The 24080-nt window shown below is 36.3% G+C and overlaps 4 protein-coding genes across 5 annotated transcripts; 2 read left to right on the top strand and 2 right to left on the bottom strand.

Moving 5' to 3' along the window:
* Nucleotides 1-549: 549 nt before the first annotated feature.
* Nucleotides 550-8969, bottom strand: LOC121754038. Of its 2 annotated transcripts, none has more exons than XM_042149367.1 (16): nucleotides 8493-8969; nucleotides 6777-7477; nucleotides 5000-6184; nucleotides 4440-4721; nucleotides 4252-4323; nucleotides 3979-4059; nucleotides 3622-3656; nucleotides 3404-3491; nucleotides 3187-3333; nucleotides 2775-2966; nucleotides 2350-2429; nucleotides 2191-2263; nucleotides 2012-2113; nucleotides 1824-1929; nucleotides 1627-1714; nucleotides 550-1046 (listed from the first exon to the last, which is right to left on the bottom strand). In XM_042149367.1, exons 1-16 carry the CDS (start codon nucleotides 8863-8865, stop codon nucleotides 860-862), a joined length of 3792 nt encoding a protein of 1263 aa, XP_042005301.1. In that variant the 5' UTR covers nucleotides 8866-8969; the 3' UTR covers nucleotides 550-859. The 2 variants fall into 2 exon arrangements, with proteins under 2 accessions (XP_042005301.1, XP_042005302.1); XM_042149368.1 differs by having other exon boundaries at nucleotides 4644-4721.
* Nucleotides 8970-11309: 2340 nt separating this feature from the next.
* On the bottom strand, nucleotides 11310-13108 carry LOC121753911. The gene is made up of 4 exons (XM_042149203.1): nucleotides 12949-13108; nucleotides 12757-12856; nucleotides 11992-12381; nucleotides 11310-11620 (listed from the first exon to the last, which is right to left on the bottom strand). Exons 1-4 carry the CDS (start codon nucleotides 13056-13058, stop codon nucleotides 11492-11494), a joined length of 729 nt encoding a protein of 242 aa, XP_042005137.1. The 5' UTR covers nucleotides 13059-13108; the 3' UTR covers nucleotides 11310-11491.
* Nucleotides 13109-15869: 2761 nt separating this feature from the next.
* LOC121756554 (aspartyl protease family protein 2-like) lies at nucleotides 15870-17845 on the top strand. The gene has a single exon (XM_042152122.1). It carries the CDS (start codon nucleotides 16100-16102, stop codon nucleotides 17660-17662), a length of 1563 nt encoding a protein of 520 aa, XP_042008056.1. The 5' UTR covers nucleotides 15870-16099; the 3' UTR covers nucleotides 17663-17845.
* Nucleotides 17846-18707: 862 nt separating this feature from the next.
* On the top strand, nucleotides 18708-21427 carry LOC121756532 (U3 small nucleolar ribonucleoprotein protein IMP4-like). Its single transcript, XM_042152096.1, has 9 exons — nucleotides 18708-18883; nucleotides 18957-19040; nucleotides 19225-19334; nucleotides 19409-19459; nucleotides 19655-19798; nucleotides 19886-19975; nucleotides 20640-20752; nucleotides 20993-21077; nucleotides 21157-21427. Exons 1-9 carry the CDS (start codon nucleotides 18772-18774, stop codon nucleotides 21253-21255), a joined length of 888 nt encoding a protein of 295 aa, XP_042008030.1. The 5' UTR covers nucleotides 18708-18771; the 3' UTR covers nucleotides 21256-21427.
* The last annotated feature ends 2653 nt before the right edge of the window (nucleotides 21428-24080 follow it).

Below are 24080 nucleotides of genomic sequence, written 5' to 3'. Positions count from 1 at the left end.
TGATGTCTCTTTATCATTTATGATAAGTATGACATACGGACTAAAATAAAAAATAGGATTCTTATTCATGGACGAGACACGGAGGGAGCATAAATTATGATGACGCTACCAAATTATAGTAGTAGAATATTTCGTTTTTCATAATCATTATTCTGGGCCGGACCAAAAGTTATTGGGCGTTGAATAATGATCAGGGCCCAATATATATTTTGTTCAAGATGGGAGCTAATGATGGGCCTTTTATGTTAATCAAGCTTATTTTGACACCTATGGCTATAACAGTACATTTTTATCGTCCGGATTTTCACGTAAAATTGATAAAAATATAAAAGAAATAGAAGAAATATTGTTAACAGAGAATGAAATTCAATTTTTTCAGTGAGAAATTTACTAAAAATAAATATGAATAATTTGTAAATGAATCAAAAGGAGACTATTGGTAACGGATGGAGTACATTCCTCGTGTATATTAATTAATCTGATGAATCTCCTCGCTTGGACGTTCCCGGACACATTAAGTTAAGGTATCCAATGATAGGTAGATAAATATTATCAGCAAGCAATTTTCATAATAAATTCGAGTAGAAGTTGTGTTATTTGAATATTTGATAGAACTAAGTAACTAACCCTCAACGAAGTAAGTGTATATTGGTAAGAGTTTCTACACTAATGGTGGAGATAAAGGACAGCAAGGAAAACAAGTCCAGCAAACAAGTGCATTTGCTAATGTAATCAAACAAAGGAGGTGCGTGAATCAACCTGCAATGAGGCGAACACTTCGTTGTTTGCTGATACATCCTGATCAAGACCAGGTTTTCCCTAGCCAGATTCAGCAGAAAATACGTGTCCTGCAAACTTTCTATGCAGTTATGGTTTGAACAATCCGTGACAAGCACCTGCACAGACGTAGAATCCTCGTGTACCCAGTTCTAACATCCTTAACAGCGTCTCTGATTTTGTCAAGAATAATCCCAGATGACGGATTTGTGCAGCTGGCAATGGGTGACGAGAGTTGAAGTGGAAGGATCTCCGAAGGATAGATTCCTCTGCAGCAAAGCCAACTCATCAAATTTATTGTACTACACACCATTGGCATCTAGTTTTGTACTACAAAGGAAATTTTATGTTTCATGTTAAAAGGTCGGACCAGCAGGGCATCTATGATTTCTAGCAGCATAGCATTCTGGAATGTTTTCTAAAATTTGTTCCAGTTTTTACATTAAAGCAACTCAGTACTTCTAGCATAACATTTAGGAACATTGTTTGAAATAGTCCCGGATTTTACAGAATAGCAACTCAGTAAGGCACTAAATTGTTAGGAGTATTTTGTAATGATCGTGACAATTTTTTAAATGATCCTAACTGTCCATTACGGATGTTGTGTTTGCCCTTTCTACAGTACACTAGAAAACAACTGAAACAATTAAAGTAGAATATAAGAGTCGTCCAACTGCGAAGCTATTATCTTTCCTAAATGAGACTATGGGGATACCAGTCTACCACTAGCTTCACACAAACCTTTTTTTTGCATTTTGTGCAGATAAGCTCATAATCTAGTAGATACATTGAGCACAGTAAGTATACTAGATGCAGAAGAGTTCATTAAGAAATGGAAAGATAACTCACCGCTTCAAGCAAGAAAGATCAAATGTGAAGGACACCTTCCCCCCAGAGTAGAAATTAAAGAAACAAAGCATCAGATCTAAACGATCCACTGCAAATGGTTGCATAAGACATTTCAACATTAAGGGTAGGAACGATCAGTATCCAGCTATGCAATGAACAGAAAAGAAATTAGAGAAATCAATCAGAAAAACACTTACCTGATGGTGAAGAAAAGCATGTCTGTGTTAGGTTCTGAAACTCTATATGTGCTGTTTGTACCTCTTCAACAACATCAAGTAAGGAACCTAAAAGTGAACTTGTTACCTGTGAGCCATAGACAGATAAAGAGTAATGAGACGAATTATCTTATCAATTATCTTAAAGATGATAGGCACCTGCTACTTACTTGAGTTTCTTGTACCAAATTTTTAGCACTGGCATACTTGTGAGCAGTGTCAGTGTTAAACACAAACTGAAATGCTATGCAAGCATCCATATTTGGAAAATTCTGTGAAGCATTAACAGTTTAGGCATCGAGATATTGAGTTAATAGAAACACGCATCTCATGTATATTGCAGTATCACCTTTGTGATGTTTGTCTCGTTCAGCTTAAATGAGCTTCTGACACTAGATGTAGGACCAGCAATGATTTGTATGCTGCAATATCATTGATAAAATTAAAGTGTAACGGTGAGAGGTGGCAGTAAAGATACTTCTATTATCACAGCATATGAAATATATACCTCTGAATGATTAAATCGAGATGATTCAGGATAACCTTGTGCTGACCATTTAAACTGGACAGGCCTTGGACAACCCACATCTGGAGATAGAATACATTTTACTTTCCAATTTGATATGTATAGAAAGTCCCACTTTTCAATTATAAAATTAATCACAATTATTTCTCCCGAAAAGTCCTCACAGTCAGAGGCCAGTAATATTGAATGTGCCCACATATCTCTTTTGCTATACATTTATCACAAAATGTTCGGTGTGCCATTGCCAGTCTAAGTTTTTGTCCCAATTTTGTATGTGCTCTTACCACTGAGTCTCCCCAGCCATAACACACTATCACCCCCATTTCAATGAACAAACTAAGTGTCAACTAAGTAAGAAAAGCAATGTAACAATTAAGTTTTAAAAGTTCAGTGGCAAGGGTATACACCTGCGTATCCAGACGAATAAACCGTCGAGAAGTCTTCTTTGCCAAGTGTTCTGTGACCAAAGTAATTGTCTCACCAACTCCAGGTTCAGCTTTAAATTTGCAGCATGAATGAAAAGTTCTCTTCAAGGTCAAAATCTTTCTATCTAAAGCTTCTAAGGTCTGCCTCATTGTAGTCAGTCTATCATGGCAAACCTGGCAGAAAGAGAATACATCTCACTTTTCAAACATGATTTGACATATATATCAAATCTAGGGGAGCTGAGCGGAGCTTATTACGAAAATGCCTGAATCAATCTGAACGAGTAAAACAAGCAAGGCAAGCTAAAGCCTATTGATACTACAAGGCTGGTAGCACTGGAAACATGATACTTGTTGCATATATTGCAGTTGCATAATAAATCTGACTTAATACCTCATGTTCCTTTGTTAGGTTGACAGACAACAACCGGTTACCAACAGCACCATTAGTAGAAGTGCATATGCCCATGGGAAGTAATGCCATATTTGCTCTTAGCGTCTTTGAATCCTCCATCCTGGAGCTCAACAAATTTAGCCTTTTCTGCAAACAGAATGGAGTGTCTTGTTACAAATAAATAAAGGCGCTACATGTTCAAAAACAAGAACAGTACCAACAGTCTTTCTCTCTTCACATGCTTCAGCTGCAGTTTTGCCTTTTCAAAGACAACTTTATGCAATAATGACTTTGTTTCAGTTATTCTGCATAAACAACCAATTGAGTAAATATGCATTTTAGCCTGCATCAAGTCGTGAATTATAAATAAAAGAATGAACATGCAGATGCAAACGCCCATCACATTTCAGTTGCTCATGGATGGAAAATACTTACTTCTCAAGCTGGAGATCATGAAGAACAATCTCACTCTGGAAAAAAAGGAAAAATAGATCAAGTCAGATGCAGTCAGCAACTTATCACCAAAAGCAGTTAACAATGTCAAAAAAGATGTAATTGCAGCTGAAGCTTGAAATTACATCATTTATTCATTTCCCTTCTTGGATAAAAACTAAAACTTTATAAATCCAAGGGCAACGGTACAGTTATTGTCAAGTCTGCAGACTACACACAGAAATCTAGATTCGGAAAGATCATTTTTTGTAACTACAGCTAAAGATCATTATAATCCCTTACCTATAAAATTTGTCAGAGGAGATTATTGGAAAAAACTCAAACAGTTAACTAACACACCTGAGGCGCAACTCCATGCTGAAGCATCTCATATACTTTCAACCTCTGCTGGTCAACCAACATATCTTCCAGTACATCAATCTGAAATATGGATAACATTACATTATCAAATAGCCTGGCCTAAATAATATGCTGGTGAAAGGAAACCAATAAAGTAGTAAAGAAATATTGGAAGTTCACGTGATTGTCTTTATACGTAGTGCAGGACACTAGAAGAGTTACTTCAGCTTTACAGATATAATCCGTAAGAAGGGAGAATGGTATGAGGTATACCATTTTAAAACTAAGCTTATCAGCTGATCCAGAAATCAGGATTCTCGTATCCTCAGTGAATTTAGAATATGCCTGCAATTCAGATTGACAGATTCATAACCATGTGAGACAAAATGATGGGCTGCTGCATCAGCGAGCTCTCTAGACAGATAATAACAGAAAATGGGTTGAACCTAAAAAGAACATACATCAGCTAGCTTCCGTTTTTCTTGGCCATTTTGTTTGGTTTTATTGTCAATAGAATATACAATATTCTCTGTGTCATGATTGCCATTTTTAAGAAGTTTAGGACTCCTTTCAAGCTTCGTGATTTCTGTCCTATGTTGCGGATCTCTCAGCAATAGTCCTATGTTTCTCTTGTTTGCTGAATAGCTTTTCAAGCCACCACTTAACTGAATGATTCTTGGAGAGGCTATTTTGGGGATTTGTTTATCATCAGGTTCTTTCCTTGAAGGGCTACCTGCAGGGAACTGTTTGCAAACTGCATCAGTTTTGCCATGTGCAAATTGAAGACTAAATCACCAAACATAAACCACCATAGCCTTTATGTGACCAGATAGGTAAACGCATAGTACATAGTACAAAATTCTATCAAAAAACTGAAGGTTTATGTTTCTGGAGAGAGGAGAAGGGGAGGGATAATGGTCGGTATCTGGGGATTTAAATTGCTAAGACTGAAACAAACACAATAAATTGGCAAGATAGACTGGTGCAAGTACATGAAACTAGGGGAAAAGAAAAAAATGACCTGCAATTGTGGCTTGTCTAAATTCCTGCGGGCAAAAGGAGAAACAGACTCATGTGAAACCATTCTGGACCCTGCTTCAGGTATGTTATCCTCAAAGCTGGAGGTGTCCCTGTTTGTTAGGTCACCAACATCCAGATGCACGCCTTGGAACTGGCTCTCTTTAGTTGGAGAACTGAAGTGACCAGTGGTTTGCATTATTTCCTTCCCATTATGCATATCAGTACCTCCGCTATCGGTTGCTCTTAGTTCAATCATGTTTAGGCGGTTGACTTCAACAAATGGTGATCTTAACTTTCCATTCTTTCTTCCAGACACAGTACGGATGCTGTCAGTTGCACTTGAGTTAACATGTGCAGGATCTCTCCCTGGAGTGATATCTCGGCCTTTGTCAGAGTTTTCCATTTGTTTGAAACGACTCCACAAATCTACGGATAGACTAGATAGAAGACCCGGTGAAGCTGGCAAGTTCTCATCCAACACTCTGTCTGAAGAATGAACAAATATAGGGGTGTCTGCTTTTTCACCTTCAATAAAAGCACTTTCAGACAACGAAGACTTCGTCTCAGACTTAAGTGAATTTTCAGACTTAAAATTGGTTGTAAAATGACTATGTATGGAGTTATTTCCAGACAAAGTCTTCTTAGAAGGTGAAGCAGAAGTGCGGCCCAGATCTGATTTGCCTGCAGAATAACTTTTAGCATTCAATGCATTAGGCGATTTTCCATCCATTGTTTGGTTCAATGATTCCTCTAAAATATTTTCACCCCTGACATGATCCATGTAGAAATCGAAATTCCTTTCTGTACTCCGATTTACACTGGCAAGTTTTTCTTCACTGTCTGAATCTTCCATGAAACTGATTCTAGAGATGTCATAATTCTTTTCTACTGCATTAGGGGATTTCGAAAAATCTAATGACTTGATTGTGGACTTGTCGACTTTAGCACTGAAGACAGAAGAGGATGCAGCCTTTTCAAGTAATTCCAGTTTGGAAATGCTTTTCTGAATTGGTGTCTCAGTCTCATGATGTTCAATGCTTCCATTCCTTAGCAAAGAACTTGGTGGTTTTTCTGGCAAAGGGGATGTCACTCGCCAAGGTTGAGATGGAGATGCAGTAGTCAGAAGCGTTTGTTTCAGTTTAACTGGAGAAGATGTAGATACCAGCAGTGAGGAATCAAAATCATCCTGTACCAACCAGACCAACTTACGTTTGTTATTTATCATACGAAATTTCTAATTAACCAAGCATGTTTGAGAGTTTAGACTTCCATAATTGGAATGGGGGAGTGGACGGGGGACATATATACATTCAAAGCACATAAAGTGTAATACATTGCCATTCTTAGTTAAATTGTGTACATAATATTTGAATTCAAATGGTTCAGAACAAGCAGATAGATTACGGAGTGCCTACTACTAGTATAAACTATATATCGGCTGTTTCATTCAATGAAAACAGCTTTAGATTAGTTTGTGCTCACAATTCTTTTCCTACAATGAGATCTATTAAGCTTTATAACTAAAATGAAGCTCCAATTGAAATGAATTTGATCACGACAATCATGTTCTCGGTGAGATCATAATGACAAACGAAAACACTCCTGAAATACTCTTCAAACTTATAGAATAGATAAGGCGTGAGCAAGGGAATGCATGAGAAGAATGGACTGTAGCTAGAGAAAAATCAAAGTGTATCTTGAAAAGATGCCAAAAATGCTAGTCGCATAGCTAGGGAGTATGCATATAGATACCAAATTTTATAGGTATGAATTCTCACTTTACTCAATTGATGCGGTGAACTAATTGGTTTACGACTTTCTGTGTGAGAAGCTGTTACACCCAACATGCTTGTTGACCTTTTAGGAGAACAACCACCATGTAAGCTTCCACGAGAACCATTTGCATCACCAAATTGAATGCGAGCATCAGATTTGTCTCCATCTGTCACCCTGTCGGAGTTAATCCTCTCACTTCCTTTCCTTACAGAGTCATAATTTCCTTGACTAACAGAAGATGAAACTTGTCCACTGTTCTTTTTTGGTGAAGTAATATCATCAGGTGCAATAACATGAAGCAAGTTCTTCCGGTTCTCTGCTAGGATTGCATCCAATTCTGGGGATAGTTTCTCATAGTCATACTTATTACTGTTCCCCCAAACGAGACTCATATCATTGGAGCTTTGATTCTCACTTGCTTCTGTAGCAGACACAAAAGATCTCGGAACATGAGGTTTACCTGAAGTGAAAACCAAGGAGCTCTCTTTATTTGAATTATTGGGGGTCTTCTCTTCAAAGAAGAGTTGACCCCCTGTTGGTGTCTTTAAGTCTATTACAGACTCTGATCCAGCAATACTGTGGAAATGCATGGAAAAAGCTGTTGAGTCCATTGTCAAGTCATGATTATCATCAGAAGCAACAGAATCTGACAAACGGCCAGGCCTTATGAAATTGGCTGATACAGGGCCAAAGAAATTATCTTCTGCTTTAAAAAGGGCAGAGAATTATGCGTTACTAATTTGATATTTCTGGAGAACAAAATTAGCAAGAATATAGGAAATAGAAGCATCAAGACTCTAGTAATGAAAACAAAGACAGGAAAGTGTCTGATGTAACTGCACAATAACAACTGCTCAAAATATTTACAGCAATTAAGCATTTTAGGCCTAGAAACGAATGCATCTACATACTTGAGCAGGAGTCCTGTATATGTAGTAGACAAAACTATACTAAAATCATACCAATATTAAGGTTCCTTTAGAGTTAATGCGAGACTTTTCTCTCTAACCAATACCTTCAGAGTTAATGATAGTGTATTAAAGATAGATGTGAACTGTTTCACTCCCTGTTCAGTATAATATACACTGAGTTGTCCAGGTCTCAGGCTGAAAAAATTAAACTGAGTACCAGAAGCCACCAACTGCATGCAGTTTCAGAATCGTGTGTATATATGAGAACAAATTGTGCATCACCTCTAGATGAAGCAGTACTTTACAAATTAAGTGGTATTGACTGGGAATATGAAGATCATGAATGTGAGTGAATCTTTTTGCTTCCAATTTTAACGAGGGTGACAGAATCCAGGACTGAATCACCAATTTTCAGTATCACTGAAAATTTCAGTAATCACTAGGGGCATCACCCTTAGATCCTGTCTCTGTCAATCACTCAGTCTATGAAGAAACTCAAATTGGACATAATAACATTTTGATGGAATGAGAACATTAAATTTGTGCAAGTGAAACACTAACATGCTTCTAAAAATTTCATGAAGGGAGACAATAGATCACTCAATTAGCTGCCGGTTGATGAACTATCAAATTTTAAACAGTAAGACAGCTCCCCAATTTCTATCGTGTTTAAATTTGACACTATAGATCACTAAAACAACAATCGAAATGCCGAGCCCATTTTTCAATCACTACTAACTGAGTCGTAAATCTCCGACAATAAACCAGACAGAAGAACACAGAAAACAGTCGTAAAACGGAACTTGCCATCGTTTGACGAGGAAGAACCCATTGTGCTCCCTCCGGAGGAAGGCGATCCAATCGGACGCAGAAAATTCCTCTGCATTTCCATTATCTCGTCCTCAAGGTTATCACCTCCATCATCCTCACTACCAAACTCCTTACTCCGTTGCAACAGCCCGCCAAACCCCAATTCAGCTGGCGAATCGTCCGCCATTTTCGCATTCTCCGACTGAGATGTCTCATTGAATTCCTCATCGCGGTCGAAGAAGTGAATAGATGTCAACTCAGCAAAGCTCACCCTGCGAGCCCGCTTTTTGTTCAGAGCCACAGTGTCGGAATTTTCAGCGGCCATATCGCGGCGGTCTCCGTCGGTGTTGGGTTCCTCCTTAGAATCCATGATAAAACCTCCGAATTTTTTGGATATTTTGTGGAATTTGACACCAATTACAACTAGGGCTTTTGCATTTTCCAATCAATTTCGGAGGGAAAAGTATAATACTGCTCCATTTGAATGTTGAAGGTTAATTCTTTTTTATTCTAGGTATTATTTACATTCTTATCATGTAATTCGCTTTTTTTAAATTATAAGTTTGGAAGAGACGCATGACAGTTATGCCTTTTTTTAAAAATTTTAATTTAATTGAAAGACGCATGAGCGTCATGCGTCTCTATCTAAAACGCATGACGCACATGCGTCTCTACCTAACTATTCGAGTTCCACTGGTTTTGTTACGGGCGAAGGGGCTGGAGTTTTTAAACAATCTTTATTATTATTAATGACATATTGTATCATTTTTTTAAACAATTAAGTGATGTTTCACGCCGTCAATCAAGTAAGTGTCAACTCGTCTTGTGTGTCATTTTTAATAGTCCAAAATCTATCATTAGTGGGAAATTGACACTAAGGCCAAAATTTATGATATTATTAGCTAAGTTTTAAATTTGTGGAGAAAATTAAAATTTTCAAAAGTCGTGTGATGGAGTATTATACTTTAATAACCCCTATTAAAAAGTGATTCTTACAAACAAAATTTAATATTTTTATGAATAATATTGAAATATTAATACGATTTCAATTTAATTTAAAAGTGGGATGTATGATCTCAAGTAGTATTACAAAAGTGTCATGTGTGAGTGATTAGTTGAGTAGATAACTCAACTGATTAGTTGGGTAGAGATGCATGTGCGTCATGCGTTTTAGGTAGAGACGCATGACGCTCATGAGTCTTTCAATTAAATTAATTTTTTTTAAAAACGCATAACAGTCATGCGTCTTAGCCTAAAACGCAAGAGCATCATGCGTTTCATTAACAAAAGACGCATGACACTCATGCGTCTCTCCCAAACTTGTAATTTCAAAAAAACGCAGTACACAATAAGAACGTAAATAATGCCCTAGAATCAAAAAAGAATTAACCCCTGAAGGGATAGTTATTTTAAAAATTATACTTAGAGCATCCACAATAGCAAGGACTTCTCGACTAGCACTACGACTTACCAAAAACACCTTCTGTCGCGTCATAAGGACTTCCCACCCCACTGCCACATCACTAGGACTTCACACTGCACAATAGTGGACTAGCACTAGGACATCCCAACAACACAATTTCACATTTTATATATGGAATTTAAATACGGAATTAAAATTTTGACACGAACACAGAGAAAATGCGAACATTTTATATAAATTTAAAAAACATACATAATTTTAAAAAATACATAGTGAAATAAAAAAAATACATAGTTCAAAGAGAAAATAAAAAAACCATCCCCAAGCTTTGACACACGCGGCCTCCCTCTCACTCCTCGTCGTCCCCTAGGCCAGTCGCGGCGGCGTCGGAGTCCCCAGATGCTCCCCCACCGCTGGTGGGTGGGAGCCCAACATCACGCCTCATCAAGTCGATGACCCCCTGTAGCATCTCCTTGTGTATGAGGTCATCGGTCGCTCTCCACTCCTTGATGGTTTCTATCATGTTCGTATGATGTTGGATATGGGCAATATGGGAGAACTCGGCGGTGGAATGCTGCAGGGGTTGCCGATTGGACCTCCCGGGACCCGCTGTTGGCGCCTCCCCTAGAAGGCCCGCATTGCCGTCTTTTGCCCAATCGGGCTGCTACGACAACGGTTAAACGAGGGAGGACTCGGGAGATCGTCGGGGAGGTTGGTGGAACCGACGTTGCTGCTGTTGGCGCCTCCCCTAGACGCCAGGATCGCCGTCTTGTTAATGCTTTAAAAATTGATCCATTGTAAACACCAGGCGGGATTATTTAAAGAAAAATTTGGGAATATGGGTCTCTATTCGCTGATCTTTCGAGATCAAAGATTAAATTGGTTTATCTTTCAGAATATGGGCTCGAGACATGCGAGTTTTTCAGAATAATAGTTTTTTATACTTTATATTTATTCTTTTCATTTTTCTTATCATTTCACTCCCAATAGATACAAATTGGCCAAACTATCTTTAACCCAATTTCTCAAAAATTTCAATATGCTACACTCCAGAAGTGCAAAAAATCAGTGTGCTCTCAAAAGTGTCTCGTTTCATGTTACATTTTTTGTGTGAATGCAAAACGATTTTTTGTGTGAATGCAAAACGATACAACGATCATTGCTATATGCCTATATCATCGGGTAGTATAGTCAAGAGATATCTTGTAGTATGTTAACATCTTTCATGTTAAATCTTATGTTTCATTAGAGCTGTCCCGACCAAAAATGTTTTCGCTAAACAAAAGTTCATGTCGGGCCAAACTGCACAATTTTCCATACAAACTTTGTTCATCGGCTGGGCCGCCCCACGCAGGAGTAGTAGTTAAAAAAAAGGAAGAGGCAAGAGGCAATGCAGCATAAGAGTTTCCGTATGTATTACTCCTACAACTTGTCTTCATATTAGAGTACGTGGGTGAACATCACACCGTTTTATAGACTCAAAACAAGAACATAGAACTGGAAGATGGAGGCTCCCCTCATAGGCTACACTACGATATCATCCCAAACAGAAACAAAGAGCTAAACAAGAACATCATCCGTACAGTGCACGCCAAGCCTCTTTGCCATCCCTGGAGGTCTTGGTTGGACTTTGGACCATCTTTTCCTTGGAGAATGTAAGAGACGAAACACTCGCCAAGTGTTCTCCAATCTGGCAGGTCACCTGTCAAAAGTGTCAAAAGCGGTCATTAGAATCAAAACTAATAACAGCTGATGAGTATGTGAGGCTAGTTCAATAAAAGAAGATACGGGCCATGGTTTGGTCGATAAAGGTGGTGAAATGTAACAGAGCCAAAAATGTGGAGCGCTTTCTAGTTTTATTTAGATTTGTTTTCTATAGTATTAAGTACTCCTAAAACACATCCCTTTTCTGCAGGCAAATGGACTATCCTGTTATACAAAAATAGGTATGTCCTCCCGTGTATGCTCGATGACAAGAATTTTCAGGTGTAAAATCAAAAGTTACTACTACTATAAAACTTGGGCATATAAACTTCCAAACAACTCAGCTAGACATGGAAATAATGATAGTACCTCGAGGTCATTGTTGGAATTTTTACTTGATGTGCGCTGACCAGTTACACCAATCATCACAACGGTTGGGAGCTTCATGACATTTACCAAATGAAGCAACAAGGCTAATTCCTCATGTAAAATCTGAGAAAACAGTGGCGATTGTTGCAATCTGGAGCTCAATAACTCAGATACGTCTGTTGTTGGGCCCAATTTCATGCCATATAGTGAAACCTTTTCACTTTTCCCAGAATATTTTTTTTCTTGTTTGAGCTTAGTTTCTGGCACAACGAAAGGGACTATGAGTGTTGGCAGGGTAGATTGTTCTTCTCCAGCTAATTTCAACAAAACTTCATTCAGAGCACAAGCTAAGACTGGAGGCTCATAATTTTCCAACATCAAAATAGACACCTATGGGTTTGGAGAGTTAGTTAGGCAAAACTCGAGAATCATTATGCAAGAGATAATTGTGATTCTGTGTTTATGGTATTACGTAACAAAAGATTACCAAAACAAACAGCAGGTTGCAACAAAACTGATCTATAAGAGTAGTAGGGCATCAATTATCAAATCATTAGACATGAAAATGTTATAAACACACCGATCTCAAATATAACAGCTATTGATCTTGAATCCAATTACCCAAGCAACTAAACTATGTGTATCTTCAGATATATTCAATTTCACGAATACAGCGAAAAATTCAATCTCAGATCAATTTCTAAAAGCAGTTTTTTCCAGCTCGATTAAAGGAAAGGGGGAAACACGTATGGGTATGGCAATTACCTCATAACGGCCACCTGAACCGACGAAATGAATTACTTCGCCAGATGCCGTCAGATCATTGATTCCGTAGCATTCTAACGAAAATCGAAAAGATTCCTTTCTGCCGAAATCGAAAAATCACAACATTTTATCAAAATTTATTTTAAATATTAGGGGGAAAATGTCGAGTAAGGAAATGTCAATGCTACTCACATAGTCTGAAGCTTCGCGCTGGGATTCGGGTGGAGACTGCCGGCTATGGCGGCCGCGACGCCGACGTTACCACCGTCGAGTAAGAGTATCACTTTCTCGGCAACCTTCATTTTCTACTAATTAATTTATTTATTTCCTTTTCTAGCTTTTATTCGTAATTTTATTTTGAATCTTGTCAGAAATTAAAGATGAAACTGGGCTTCAGAATCAAGCCGAATAATCTGGGCCTAGTTTGGCCCTTATTATTATTTGTACAATAATTATTATATTGTTATTTATTTACTTTATTACCACTAGCATTTGTAAAAGATTAATGAACTGTTCCCATTGATATTGTAGCAATTAGCAAATAAACATGTCCATGTTTTCGATAAATAGGAAAATGACTTGGCTTAATATTTTTCATAGTGGCATAAATTTGTGTTTGCCAAAAAAATCACTTAACAAAATCACGTTGATACGAAGTATGATAATTTGTATCGTTTAAAATAATAGTACTCCAGTATAGTTATTCTACATAACATTATTTCAAAATCGATATGCATACATACAAGGTAATTCCTTAATGAACAGTAGTATGTGAAGATTACGAGTGGATTTCGTTTAAAATATTTTTTTTGTTTTTAATAGGGAATTCGTTTATTTGCATTAAATATGATAGTTGTTTTATGACTAATACCATGACTTTGTTTTATTTATTTGAATTTAATTTCGAATGTCCCACCAAAGTAAAAAAGTTGTTGGATAAATAATTCTAATATCATAATCAATTGATTAAAGATTTTTGTCCTACCCTACAAGAAATGAGTTTGTGATGAAGTCAAATTAGTTTGTCACACCTCGCACTCTAAATGTATATTGTCTTTCATTTTCATTGCTACAATTCTACCATAAATCCATAATATTATATTTTAACAATTAAATAGATTATAAGCCCACTCCAATTTTTTAACCACACTGAAACCTCCACGATCAAATTGTTCCAATAAAATATATTTAAATTTTACTTTCCAATTTTAAAACCCATAGTACGTAGAAAATTTTCGAAACCTATGTTTTTATAAGCCGATTGTATTTCAATTTATGCTATTTGCGAAAAATAAAAATAAATAATCAACCACAATACGCAATAAAATATACTATAATTAAATTTTTTGATGTTGATGGGAGAAATTAATGGCACATTAACCACATTAATATTGATGATGATGATGATGAATGGTCTACATCAACTTTGATATCTATATTTATGCATTCCATTAGCACATATCAACCTATATATATGGATCTTTGAGAAAGTATGTTAATACTAACAATGGCAGCTATGGATGTATCTTGAGTAATTTGATACGTTGAAAGCATGATATTCAGTTAGGAAATTATTAGATCCACCAAATTAGACCATCCCAAAATAAAATCATAGATAATTTAGTTAATGGGATAAAACATTAGTAACTTTTTAACAATGTATTTTCGGATTGTGAAATAAAATAAAGGAAAAAGTAAGAAAACAAAACCACGATTCACAACATATGGCAAAATAACGTGGAGACTATTAAACCATTTTAATTTATTGAAGAGTCAACTGTTGATGGCTAATTAACATAGTAAAAAGTTGACCATTTTGTTCCTTTTTGAAAATTTGACACGTTCAATGGCTTAGACTCAAAATTAATTATACCACATGGAGGGTAAATCGATTGTGTTACATTTTATATTAGGTTCATTTGGACTTCAATATTAACTTTAAATCATAATTAAAATGTGATACTGTAAGTTAAATATTGATTAAATACTATGGCAATTGCATATAATGATTGGGCCATCAAGTAGTACTAGATAAATTCCGAGCCTATACAGTCACAATGGCCCTCAAAATTTATAAAGGACGATCATACTTATGCGCGACCCAATTTTTACTAGTTTGTTTTTAGGATTTGAACTTAAAATCGTTAGTATCAAAATTAAAATACTATACTATGATAGTACATGTGACTTTTCTTCTTTGCTAATTTGGTAGAGGAGCTTTTATTATAGTTTAATCAATACTTCGTTGGCACATTAATGTTGTATTTTATCACGAGCACGTAATTATAACTAGCCTTGATTGTAATTAAACATGAGTCAGTTGAACCATCAAAATATATAATCCATATTCGTGAAAATTTAGAAATAATGACTTGTATTTATTTTTTAATATAATTTCCTTAATAAACATTGAAAATGAAATAGTTGGGCCGGTGACTCATTCACCAATACCTCTGCAAAAATAATGTACATTTTGTAATTACAATAAATTAACTTGAAAATGTCAAAATAAGACATTTTCCCAAAAATAAAATAAGTGATGCATTTTTATTTGAAAGCTTATATTAACTCCATGTAAACATATATTAGTACCACCTAATATCATTTTCGAGTATATATTTTCACGTTTCGGTTTAATTGAATTTTTCATTATTTTTAAAGACTCACACATATTAATTTCATTTTAAATTGACTAAATATTGAATGTAGAAATAATAATTCGAAATAAATGTCATATTTTTCAAACTTCCAATATTATCCTCGTTAGACTTAGAAATTATAGACGTAAAAAGATCAATTTTTTCCACTTTCTTGATATATTTTTTTTCAGATACTACTTGTTTGACTATGAAAATAGTACTACTACTTATTATGAATTAAATAGTCAATTCAACACACTCCTTTTTCGATTAAATTTGATGCAAAGTCCAATATATAGAAAACAATAAAATAATACTAACAAAATCGAAAAACCAAAAGCCATTCTTGAAAAAACGGTTTCTTCTTCTCAAAATCCCCACTCCCACCATTAAAAATTGCTAATTCTTACAGCATTCTTATGTGAAACCGCGTAAAAGGTGGCATTGGGCAGCTCCAATAAGTTCAATATTCAAAGTCTCCCCCTTTGAAACATCCATCAAATTTCTTCTTCTCCATTTTGCCCCCTTTCTACATCTCCCCATCTTTGCTGCATTTTTCCCATTTTCAGTTCTCTCACGCCTTTTCTCCAAGAGGGAAGTCCAAAAAAATTCAATCTTGGCTTTCAAAATTACACCAAGAAGGATTATCGAGCTGGGTTTTTTATTCCTCTTCAAAAATTCAATCTTCCTGGACATTCTCTCTCATGGTTTCCAAGTGTTTTCAATCTGTGTTGTGCTTGTTTTTATTCTTACTAGCTAATGGCGATGGAAATTCCAACTCATCCACTCTCACAGCCATGGAAATCCCCACCTTCACCGCCGCCGCCGATTGCTCCTTCTCCGACCCAAAATCAGACAAAATATTGCTCGAAAACGACGTCAAAATCGGCGATTTCAATGTAAAACCAACCGTTATGCTAAACATGAAGCACCGCCGCGCCGGAGCTAAGCCGGCGGACTGCGTCTTGGAGTCGACGGCGAAGGATTTCACCCGAATTCAGACGTTCCAGACGAGAATAGTCGAGAAGAAGAACCAAAACACCGCTTCAAGACTCAAGATAGACGGCTCCAGCTCTGCTCCGCCGGAGATTGTTTCCACCGGAGGCGCTGCCGGAGGCCAGCTGGTGGCGACGCTGGAATCCGGGGTGAGCCTCGGCTCCGGCGAGTATTTCATGGATGTGTTCATCGGTACACCTCCTAAACACTTCTATTTGATTCTTGACACTGGCTCTGATCTCAACTGGATTCAATGTGTTCCTTGCCATGACTGTTTTGAGCAAAAGGGCCCTTATTATGATCCAAAGGAGTCGAATTCTTATCGAAATATAAGTTGTGATGACCCCCTTTGCTACTTGGTGTCCTCCCCTGAACCCCCTCAGGGGTGCACGGGCGGGAGTCAGAGCTGCCCGTACTACTATTGGTACGGTGACAGCTCCAACACGACGGGGGACTTCGCGTTGGAGACGTTCACGGTGAACATGACGTCGTTTGATGGGACTTTGGAGTTCAGGAAGGTGGAGAATGTGATGTTCGGGTGCGGCCACTGGAATAGGGGCTTGTTCCATGGCGCGGCCGGCTTGCTAGGATTGGGTAGGGGGCCTTTGTCGTTCGCGTCTCAGCTTCAGTCGTTGTACGGGCACTCGTTCTCATATTGTTTGGTTGATCGGAATAGCAATGCTAGTGTTAGTAGCAAGCTCATCTTCGGGGAGGACGAGAAGCTGCTTAGGCGTCCGGAGCTGAACTTCACCACATTGCTCAGTGGGATGGAGAATCCGGTGGATACGTTCTACTATGTGGGGATTAGGTCGATTGTGGTTGGAGGGGAGGTGTTGGGGATCCCGGAGGAGACGTGGAGCGTCTCCCCCGAGGGGAATGGTGGCACCATCATAGACTCGGGGACTACTCTCAGCTACTTTGCTGAGCCGGCCTATAAGATGATCCGGGACGCGATCATGGAGAGGATGAAAGGGTATCCAGTTGTGGAGGACTTCCCGATTCTTGATCCGTGTTACAATGTGTCTGGTGTCGAAGAACCCTACTTGCCTTCTTTTGGGATTGTGTTCGGGGATGGGGCTGTGTGGAACTTCCCGAGTGAGAACTACTTCATTAGGCTCGACCCTAGTGATGTCGTGTGCCTCGCCATCCTCGGGACCCCCAGGTCCGGTCTATCGATAATCGGGAACTACCAACAACAAAACTTCCATATCTTGTATGATACTAAGCAATCTAGGCTTGGGTTTGCTCCAACTAAGTGTGCTGAGATGTAGGAGAGAGTGTGTTGTTTTGTATAGTTTTAGGTGGGACAATGTAAACTTGATGAGATGGAGGGATACAGAGATGCCTATAGGTGTCATGATGCAAGAATTTGTCATGATGTTTTAGGCTTTTCAATTCATATAATTCATATTATTATATATAATGATTAATACTATATTTCAAATTTTGTCTAATGTTTGGATGATAAGACTTGATTTCTGTTTTGTTTGGAAGTAGTTTTTGACTGACACAAGCAGAGTTATCTCGCGTTGAAATTGATTTGGGTTTAAAAATCATGCCATGAGATTATATGAATAAACGTCTTGTACTTTTTCACTATGTCCTTCCTAATTATTTGTGACTTTGGCACATTCTTATCCAAATTATTAGTTTTTTTTGCGTGTGAGATTGATTTTGCTAACATTTCAAAAAGTTGGAATTTCCATTTTGATGGCTAATGTGTATATTTCAACTTTTATATACTACCATCATTCATATATCAACACGCATAATATAAGGAGGGATTTCTTAGCACATGATCTTATACTAATATTCCCAAGAAAAAAATATACTCCCTAAACAGAAAAATGTAACGTCCACGCAAGTGCCACTAATTGTTTTGATTAATCGTTGGTAAATTAACTATAGTTTTCATCGTATTACAAAAAATGGCACGATTTTAAATTTTCAAAGTAGCTTAATTTAAAAACTAGGAGTACATAGTAATTTGAAAACACCAACAAGAATAGATGCACGCATTAATGATATCGAGAATAATGATTTACTTGTGTTTTGCAAGTTACAGTGAATTGTGAATTGTACTAAGTATTATAAATTCGGACATAAATAAATTGTCATTTGAATTGAAATATTTAAAATTTATGGAGTTGTACTAGCTGTTTTTAAAAATAGTACTAGTATAAATAAAAAAATACTTATAAAATTGTCAAAAAATGGTATGGGCTGGTGGTGTGGGGCGGATCCATATCATTCAATAGAAGGCCCATATCATTTTAGGTGTAGGGTTTTGGAGGATTTTAAGATTTTAGGCGAGGGAGTTTAATTTTAGCTAAGCAATTAGGGTTTCTGAAGAGAATTTGTGGATTTTGGCGAGAGAAAAATGTTGAGGAGAAACGTGAGGTTAAGGAGAGAGTATCTGTACCGTAAGAGCTTGGAAGGGAAGGAGCGATTGCTCTATGAGAAGAAGCGCAAAATTCGCGAAGCTTTAGAAGGTTACTACTCACTACTTCTCATTTTCAGTTCAATTCCAATAATTAACAAAAAAATCATCTGTGTGTAAATTAGAGGGAAAACCGATTCCTACTGAGCTCAGGAACGAGGAGGCCGCCCTCCGACAACAAATCGACCTCGAAGATGAACAAACTGCTGGTATATTTTTTTGTAATCCCGTTGCGAATAGTTTTATGTTGTTTCTATAGCTTGAAAGTCGGCAGCTTTTGAAAAGCCTTATGTTTATAACTCAGGTTTGGCTTGTGAATACGTATAGGTATATAAGAGAGGCAGATTATGGGTTTGAATTTGAACTAAGTTACTTTTTTTTTCTTGAATACAGTTCCCCGATCAAGCATTGATGATGAATATGCAAATGCAACCGTCAGTGATCCTAAAATTTTGCTTATCACGTCACGGGATCCGAGTGCTCCCCTTGCGCAGTTTGTGAAGGTTGTGTCATATTTAATTTACAGTATGGTGGGGGTTGGTGCACTGTGCTTATCAATGTTATGTTGTTTCTGTAGGAATTGAAGTTTGTTTTTCCAAATGCACAGCGAATGAATCGTGGTGGTCAGGTTAGTCCGTTGTTGATTGCTTATGTTTTAAATGATGTCGTGCCATTGTTATTCTTAGTAGTTTCTTAGCTGTAGGCTATAGGACCGCAGACAATTAAGCTATGTGGTTCGGTCACATTATGTTGTTGGATTAAAGATAAAGCCAGTCTATAGTTCATGCACATATGCTAATGTCATGTGCCCATTATATCTTAGGTTATCTCGGAAATCATTGAAACATGCCGGTCACATGATTTCACCGATGTGATATCGGTACATGAAACCCGCGGTGTGCCAGATGGCATAGTCATAAGCCATCTACCTTTTGGCCCCACTGCATACTTCCGATTACACAATGTGGTGAGTAAGCACACAGTTTTGTCATATGTCATAAACACACTTTAATTTTTTGTCTCAACATATTTCTGATGAAAGAGTCTCATGTAGGTTACGAGACATGATATCAAGGACAAGAAAGCTATCGGAACTATGTCTGAGGCTTACCCACATTTGATAATTAATAACTTTAACTCTAAGGTCAGTCGTACTTCTTAAAAACTGGGTCGTGAATCTTGATTTGGTGAAATTTTTTGGTATATATTTTCTAACAGTGTTTGCGCAAGAATAGCTGCTTAACTGTGTGTGTCTTGTTTTTTCTATTCTATATTCATTAGTCTTGTCTGAGTCTAATTCGAAATCTTACAACGGTACAACCAATCAAAATTGTAAACAGTCTTCTTGTGTGTGTGCAGCCTGTAAGGGATTAGTCTTGGTCATGATGAATCTTACAAACAATGAAGAATTCCTGTTACAACACTTCACAAACTTTGCTTGTATCTTCTTTTTGAGCAAGCTGTATATTATCGAAGCTTGGAATTTACCTTTATGGCTACTGCAGAAAACATAACCTGGTCCTTCAAATTTTTGTATAAGACTAGAGAATCTTATGCAGCTCACTGTAAGGTTATGGAAAATTGTTACTGAGAGCAGTTGATTGCGTGGTTCTTGATTCTTTAATTTTCCTGTTTGGGGATGATATACATTTGGACAGATGCTTGATGGTGTTGAAATCTTACTTGGATAGATAATTCTCTTTGATTTATACACTTTTGCATCTTGGTCTATGGAAGGCAGACATTTCAGAGTTTTAGTTTGCCTGGTATAACAGTGCTGATAATCATGGATTTGTTAAAAATTTCAGCTTGGTGGGAGGACTGCAAACATTTTAAAGCATCTTTTTCCAGTACCCAAACCAGACTCGAAACGCGTCATGACTTTTGCTCGTGAGCCTCAGTCCGATTGGATTTCATTCAGGTTGTTATTTCTTTATATTGTCTGAACTTGTGCCCTATTTTCTCGGGTGTGAACTTGTGGGAAAATATATTTCTCGGGAAACTATGCCAGATTATGTAGAAATGTATTTTACTAATGGAACCATTGGAAGAAATTTTCAAGTTATGTTTGTTTTTGCATCTTGTGCCTGTTATCGCATTCTGTTGTCTTGTGCCTGTTATCGCATTCTGTTGTGGTTGTAACTCACACTCTGTAATGCAGGCATCATGTCTATGAGAAACGCGGAGGCCCAAAATCAGTTGATCTGAAAGAAGTTGGTCCTCGCTTTGAAATGTTTCTTTTCAAGGTACCATATTAACCTTAAAATGCACGTTTCAATGATTCTTCATTAATCAAATGTTCATGGAAAATCGTTGGTGTTTCAGATAAAACTGGGAACAATGGATCAAGAAGAAGCTCCTATAGAATGGGTCCACCGGCCTTACATGAACACTTCCAAAAAACGCAAGTTTCTTGGCGATTGATCAGAGTTTTAGGGACAATTAAGCTTTACTACATTTGTTTGTTTGTCTAAATGGGTGGTTACTGTAGAGCAAACATTCATCATAGCAAGTTTTTCTTCATATATTGAATTCTGTTACAAGTGTGACAAGCATAAAATATTATTGCTATTGGTAACTTAGTTTTTTACCACAATTTGGTCATAGGGATTTCTAACTATTGCCACAATCCTATATATCCAATTTCATCAGAAAAAATAGTAGTGTGTGGAGTGTGTGAAAATGTGTAGTCTCCTATTTCAAGAATCTCATCCATCTCCATGCATGGCTCCCCATACCAACCTCCAATTTCATTGCATGGTATTGAGGTCTCTTCCATTATATGAAACCAGTCGAAATATGTGATGTTATTGTTGAGGCACCAGTAGCTCTCAATGCCCGAGTTGGGATTTGAGTCTGTAACCTTTGCAATTTGCTTTGGAGCTGCGCCATCATGGTCACGGCCTGCCTCTTCCTCCCCTTTGGCTCGCCGTGAAGCAGCTCCCATAGCACGTTCACGTCGAACTCTGCCACTTCTATCTCTTCAAACTCATCTTTGGCTATGACTGAAGATAGAGGTGAACGATCCATCTTTTTTTATATAACAAGATTTTCTTGTAAAGGGATTGTGCTTGGGAGAGAGAATTGAAGTGTAAGAGTAAAAGAATTGAAGATAGTATCGTTTATCAAATTATATGAACTTTTTATACGATTGATAGCGGCGTTTACATATTTTCTTAAATCTTTATATTTTTGTTTTCTTCAAAAATACATTTCTATAATTAAAAGACATACCTATGCCAAACGTTAGTAATATATAAAATTTTGGTAAACTAATGGTGATTGTATCCATCCATGTCCACCTTTTCAAAGGAGTACAATAATTTAAAATTATTTGGATTTTTATCTAAATATCAATTTCTTATCAATGCATTCATAGTGTGACAACCATAGCTATGGATGTGTGTTTCCACGACGAGGAGAAACCGACAACTGTTAATCCATGGGTATGTATGAAATAATTTCTCTTAAGTACTACTAGTATCAAATGGTTTGATTTAAAGATACCACTGTAATATGATGGTCGCTTTCATTAAATCCTCATTAATTTTACTTATTGTTTTATGCACTTTGTAATTTGTAATTCTAATATCTAAAAAATTACTATTCGTTTTATTATTCTACAAATTACTTCAAAATTATAAGGTGTTATTAATTTCATTAAAAATCAAATTCCATGTGTATGAGGCAATAAGAGTACACAAGTAGGCTATAGTCCTATCTTTGTAGATAAACAATCGAAAGCGAATTGTTTGGTGAATATTTTGGCGCAATAACTGAGACAACTGCCATCGTATTCAATTATTTAATTTGTGACTTTAATTCTTAGATATTTAGATTCTCGGGATAGTGAACATGAATAGTGTATATATGAAGATGAATATTAGTATGATATTTGTACATAGATTCAATAAGGATCATTATTGATTATACAAGTTAGTGTGAATCGGTGTACAACAAGCGTGGGTCAATGTCGCTAAAATCCAAATTAGTGTGGATGACATATGATGTTTTTTCTTCATTCATGAGATTTTAAATTTAGACGTTGTTATGATATTAGTGCTGTGCTGGAACCTACGTTTTAATATGGTCCAACAATTAGAGCTTGTAGTACTAGTATTCTTTTTTTATTCTTTAGTTTCTCTTCGATAATACCGAAATGATGGAATATATTATTCATTGATACCTGAAGTTTGGTTAGTTTCAAACTGGACAAGCCTAAATAGTTGCTAATGTCCATCAATTTTTTTCGAAATTGAAGAACTCGAGACAATGCATATGGTACCACATGGCATGAAATAAATAATTTGCCTTCAAATTTCATTTGTCTATATAAATAGGATGAATAATTGAACACGTAGGAAATACTATAAATTTGCATATAGCTGAAATTATATATACAAGGTTCATGACATAAATATTATTTATAAAGTTATAACCCCACATATGTCAGTATATAACTCTTAATTAACTTGTGTCAGTGTGCGCATGAAATAGTAGTCTAATGCTGTAGAAGTTGTAGCTCCAAGAATAAATGACAACGAAGACTTGTGAGATGATGAATAAGAAAACCTTTGGTTTGTGGAGAAAAACGTAAAGAAGTTTTATTGAATTTGCCAATGTTTTAAAAACCGGACCGGCAAGCGAACCGGCGTCATTACTGGTTCACTGGTTCAACCGGTTCACTGGTCGAACCATTGGTTGAACCGGAATACTGTTTATATATTTATTTATTTATTTAGTAGTAAATAATAAAATTTAATCAAATGTTTTATCAATAAATATTATAGTATTATACATTTAATAGTATTATTATAGAAAACAAGTCTTGTACTCGTATATTAGAATATTTAATGACGTTAAGTTTAAATGCAATAATAAATTATAATACACAATATTAAAAACTAGTATTAATCTATATGTATAATTATAAACTCCTATATTATAAAACATTAGTGATTGTAAAAGTATAATTAAAATATAAGAAATATATTAAAATTAACAATTTTTTAAAAGAATATATAAAATTAAAATGAATTATCTTAAAAGAATATAAAATTAAAAAGTATATATTTTTAGTGAATGATAGAATTTTATTAATTTTTTATCAACAAATATAATTAAATATATAAATTATACTAGTAGTAAGTTATTGTAAATAAAAAATTTAATATTTATGTATAAAAATAAATAAGTTCATAGTATTATTTTCAAAAAGTAATGCGGCAAAATAATATTATACACAAAGA

The sequence above is a fragment of the Salvia splendens genome, chromosome 11 (assembly GCF_004379255.2).
Source record: "Salvia splendens isolate huo1 chromosome 11, SspV2, whole genome shotgun sequence".
NCBI classification, from domain to species: domain Eukaryota; kingdom Viridiplantae; phylum Streptophyta; class Magnoliopsida; order Lamiales; family Lamiaceae; genus Salvia; species Salvia splendens.
Note: the sequence above shows the minus strand (reverse complement) of the source record. Positions and strands in the feature narration are given on the sequence as shown.

Coding starts and splice junctions, on each gene's coding strand:
- LOC121754038 (XM_042149367.1), bottom strand. CDS start 8,865: ATGGATTCTAAGGAGGAACCCAACACCGACGGAGACCGCCGCGATATG. Junction 4,324..4,439: donor AAAAACGGAAGCTAGCTGAT/GTATGTTCTTTT, acceptor TCTGAATTGCAG/GCATATTCTAAATTCACTGA. Junction 3,334..3,403: donor TGAAGAGAGAAAGACTGTTG/GTACTGTTCTTG, acceptor TTCTGTTTGCAG/AAAAGGCTAAATTTGTTGAG.
- LOC121753911 (XM_042149203.1), bottom strand. CDS start 13,058: ATGAAGGTTGCCGAGAAAGTGATACTCTTACTCGACGGTGGTAACGTC. Junction 12,382..12,756: donor GTTCAGGTGGCCGTTATGAG/GTAATTGCCATA, acceptor CCAAACCCATAG/GTGTCTATTTTGATGTTGGA. Junction 11,621..11,991: donor ATTCCAACAATGACCTCGAG/GTACTATCATTA, acceptor CACTTTTGACAG/GTGACCTGCCAGATTGGAGA.
- LOC121756532 (XM_042152096.1), top strand. CDS start 18,772: ATGTTGAGGAGAAACGTGAGGTTAAGGAGAGAGTATCTGTACCGTAAG. Junction 19,335..19,408: donor CCCTTGCGCAGTTTGTGAAG/GTTGTGTCATAT, acceptor TTGTTTCTGTAG/GAATTGAAGTTTGTTTTTCC. Junction 20,753..20,992: donor TCCGATTGGATTTCATTCAG/GTTGTTATTTCT, acceptor TCTGTAATGCAG/GCATCATGTCTATGAGAAAC.
- LOC121756554 (XM_042152122.1), top strand. CDS start 16,100: ATGGTTTCCAAGTGTTTTCAATCTGTGTTGTGCTTGTTTTTATTCTTA.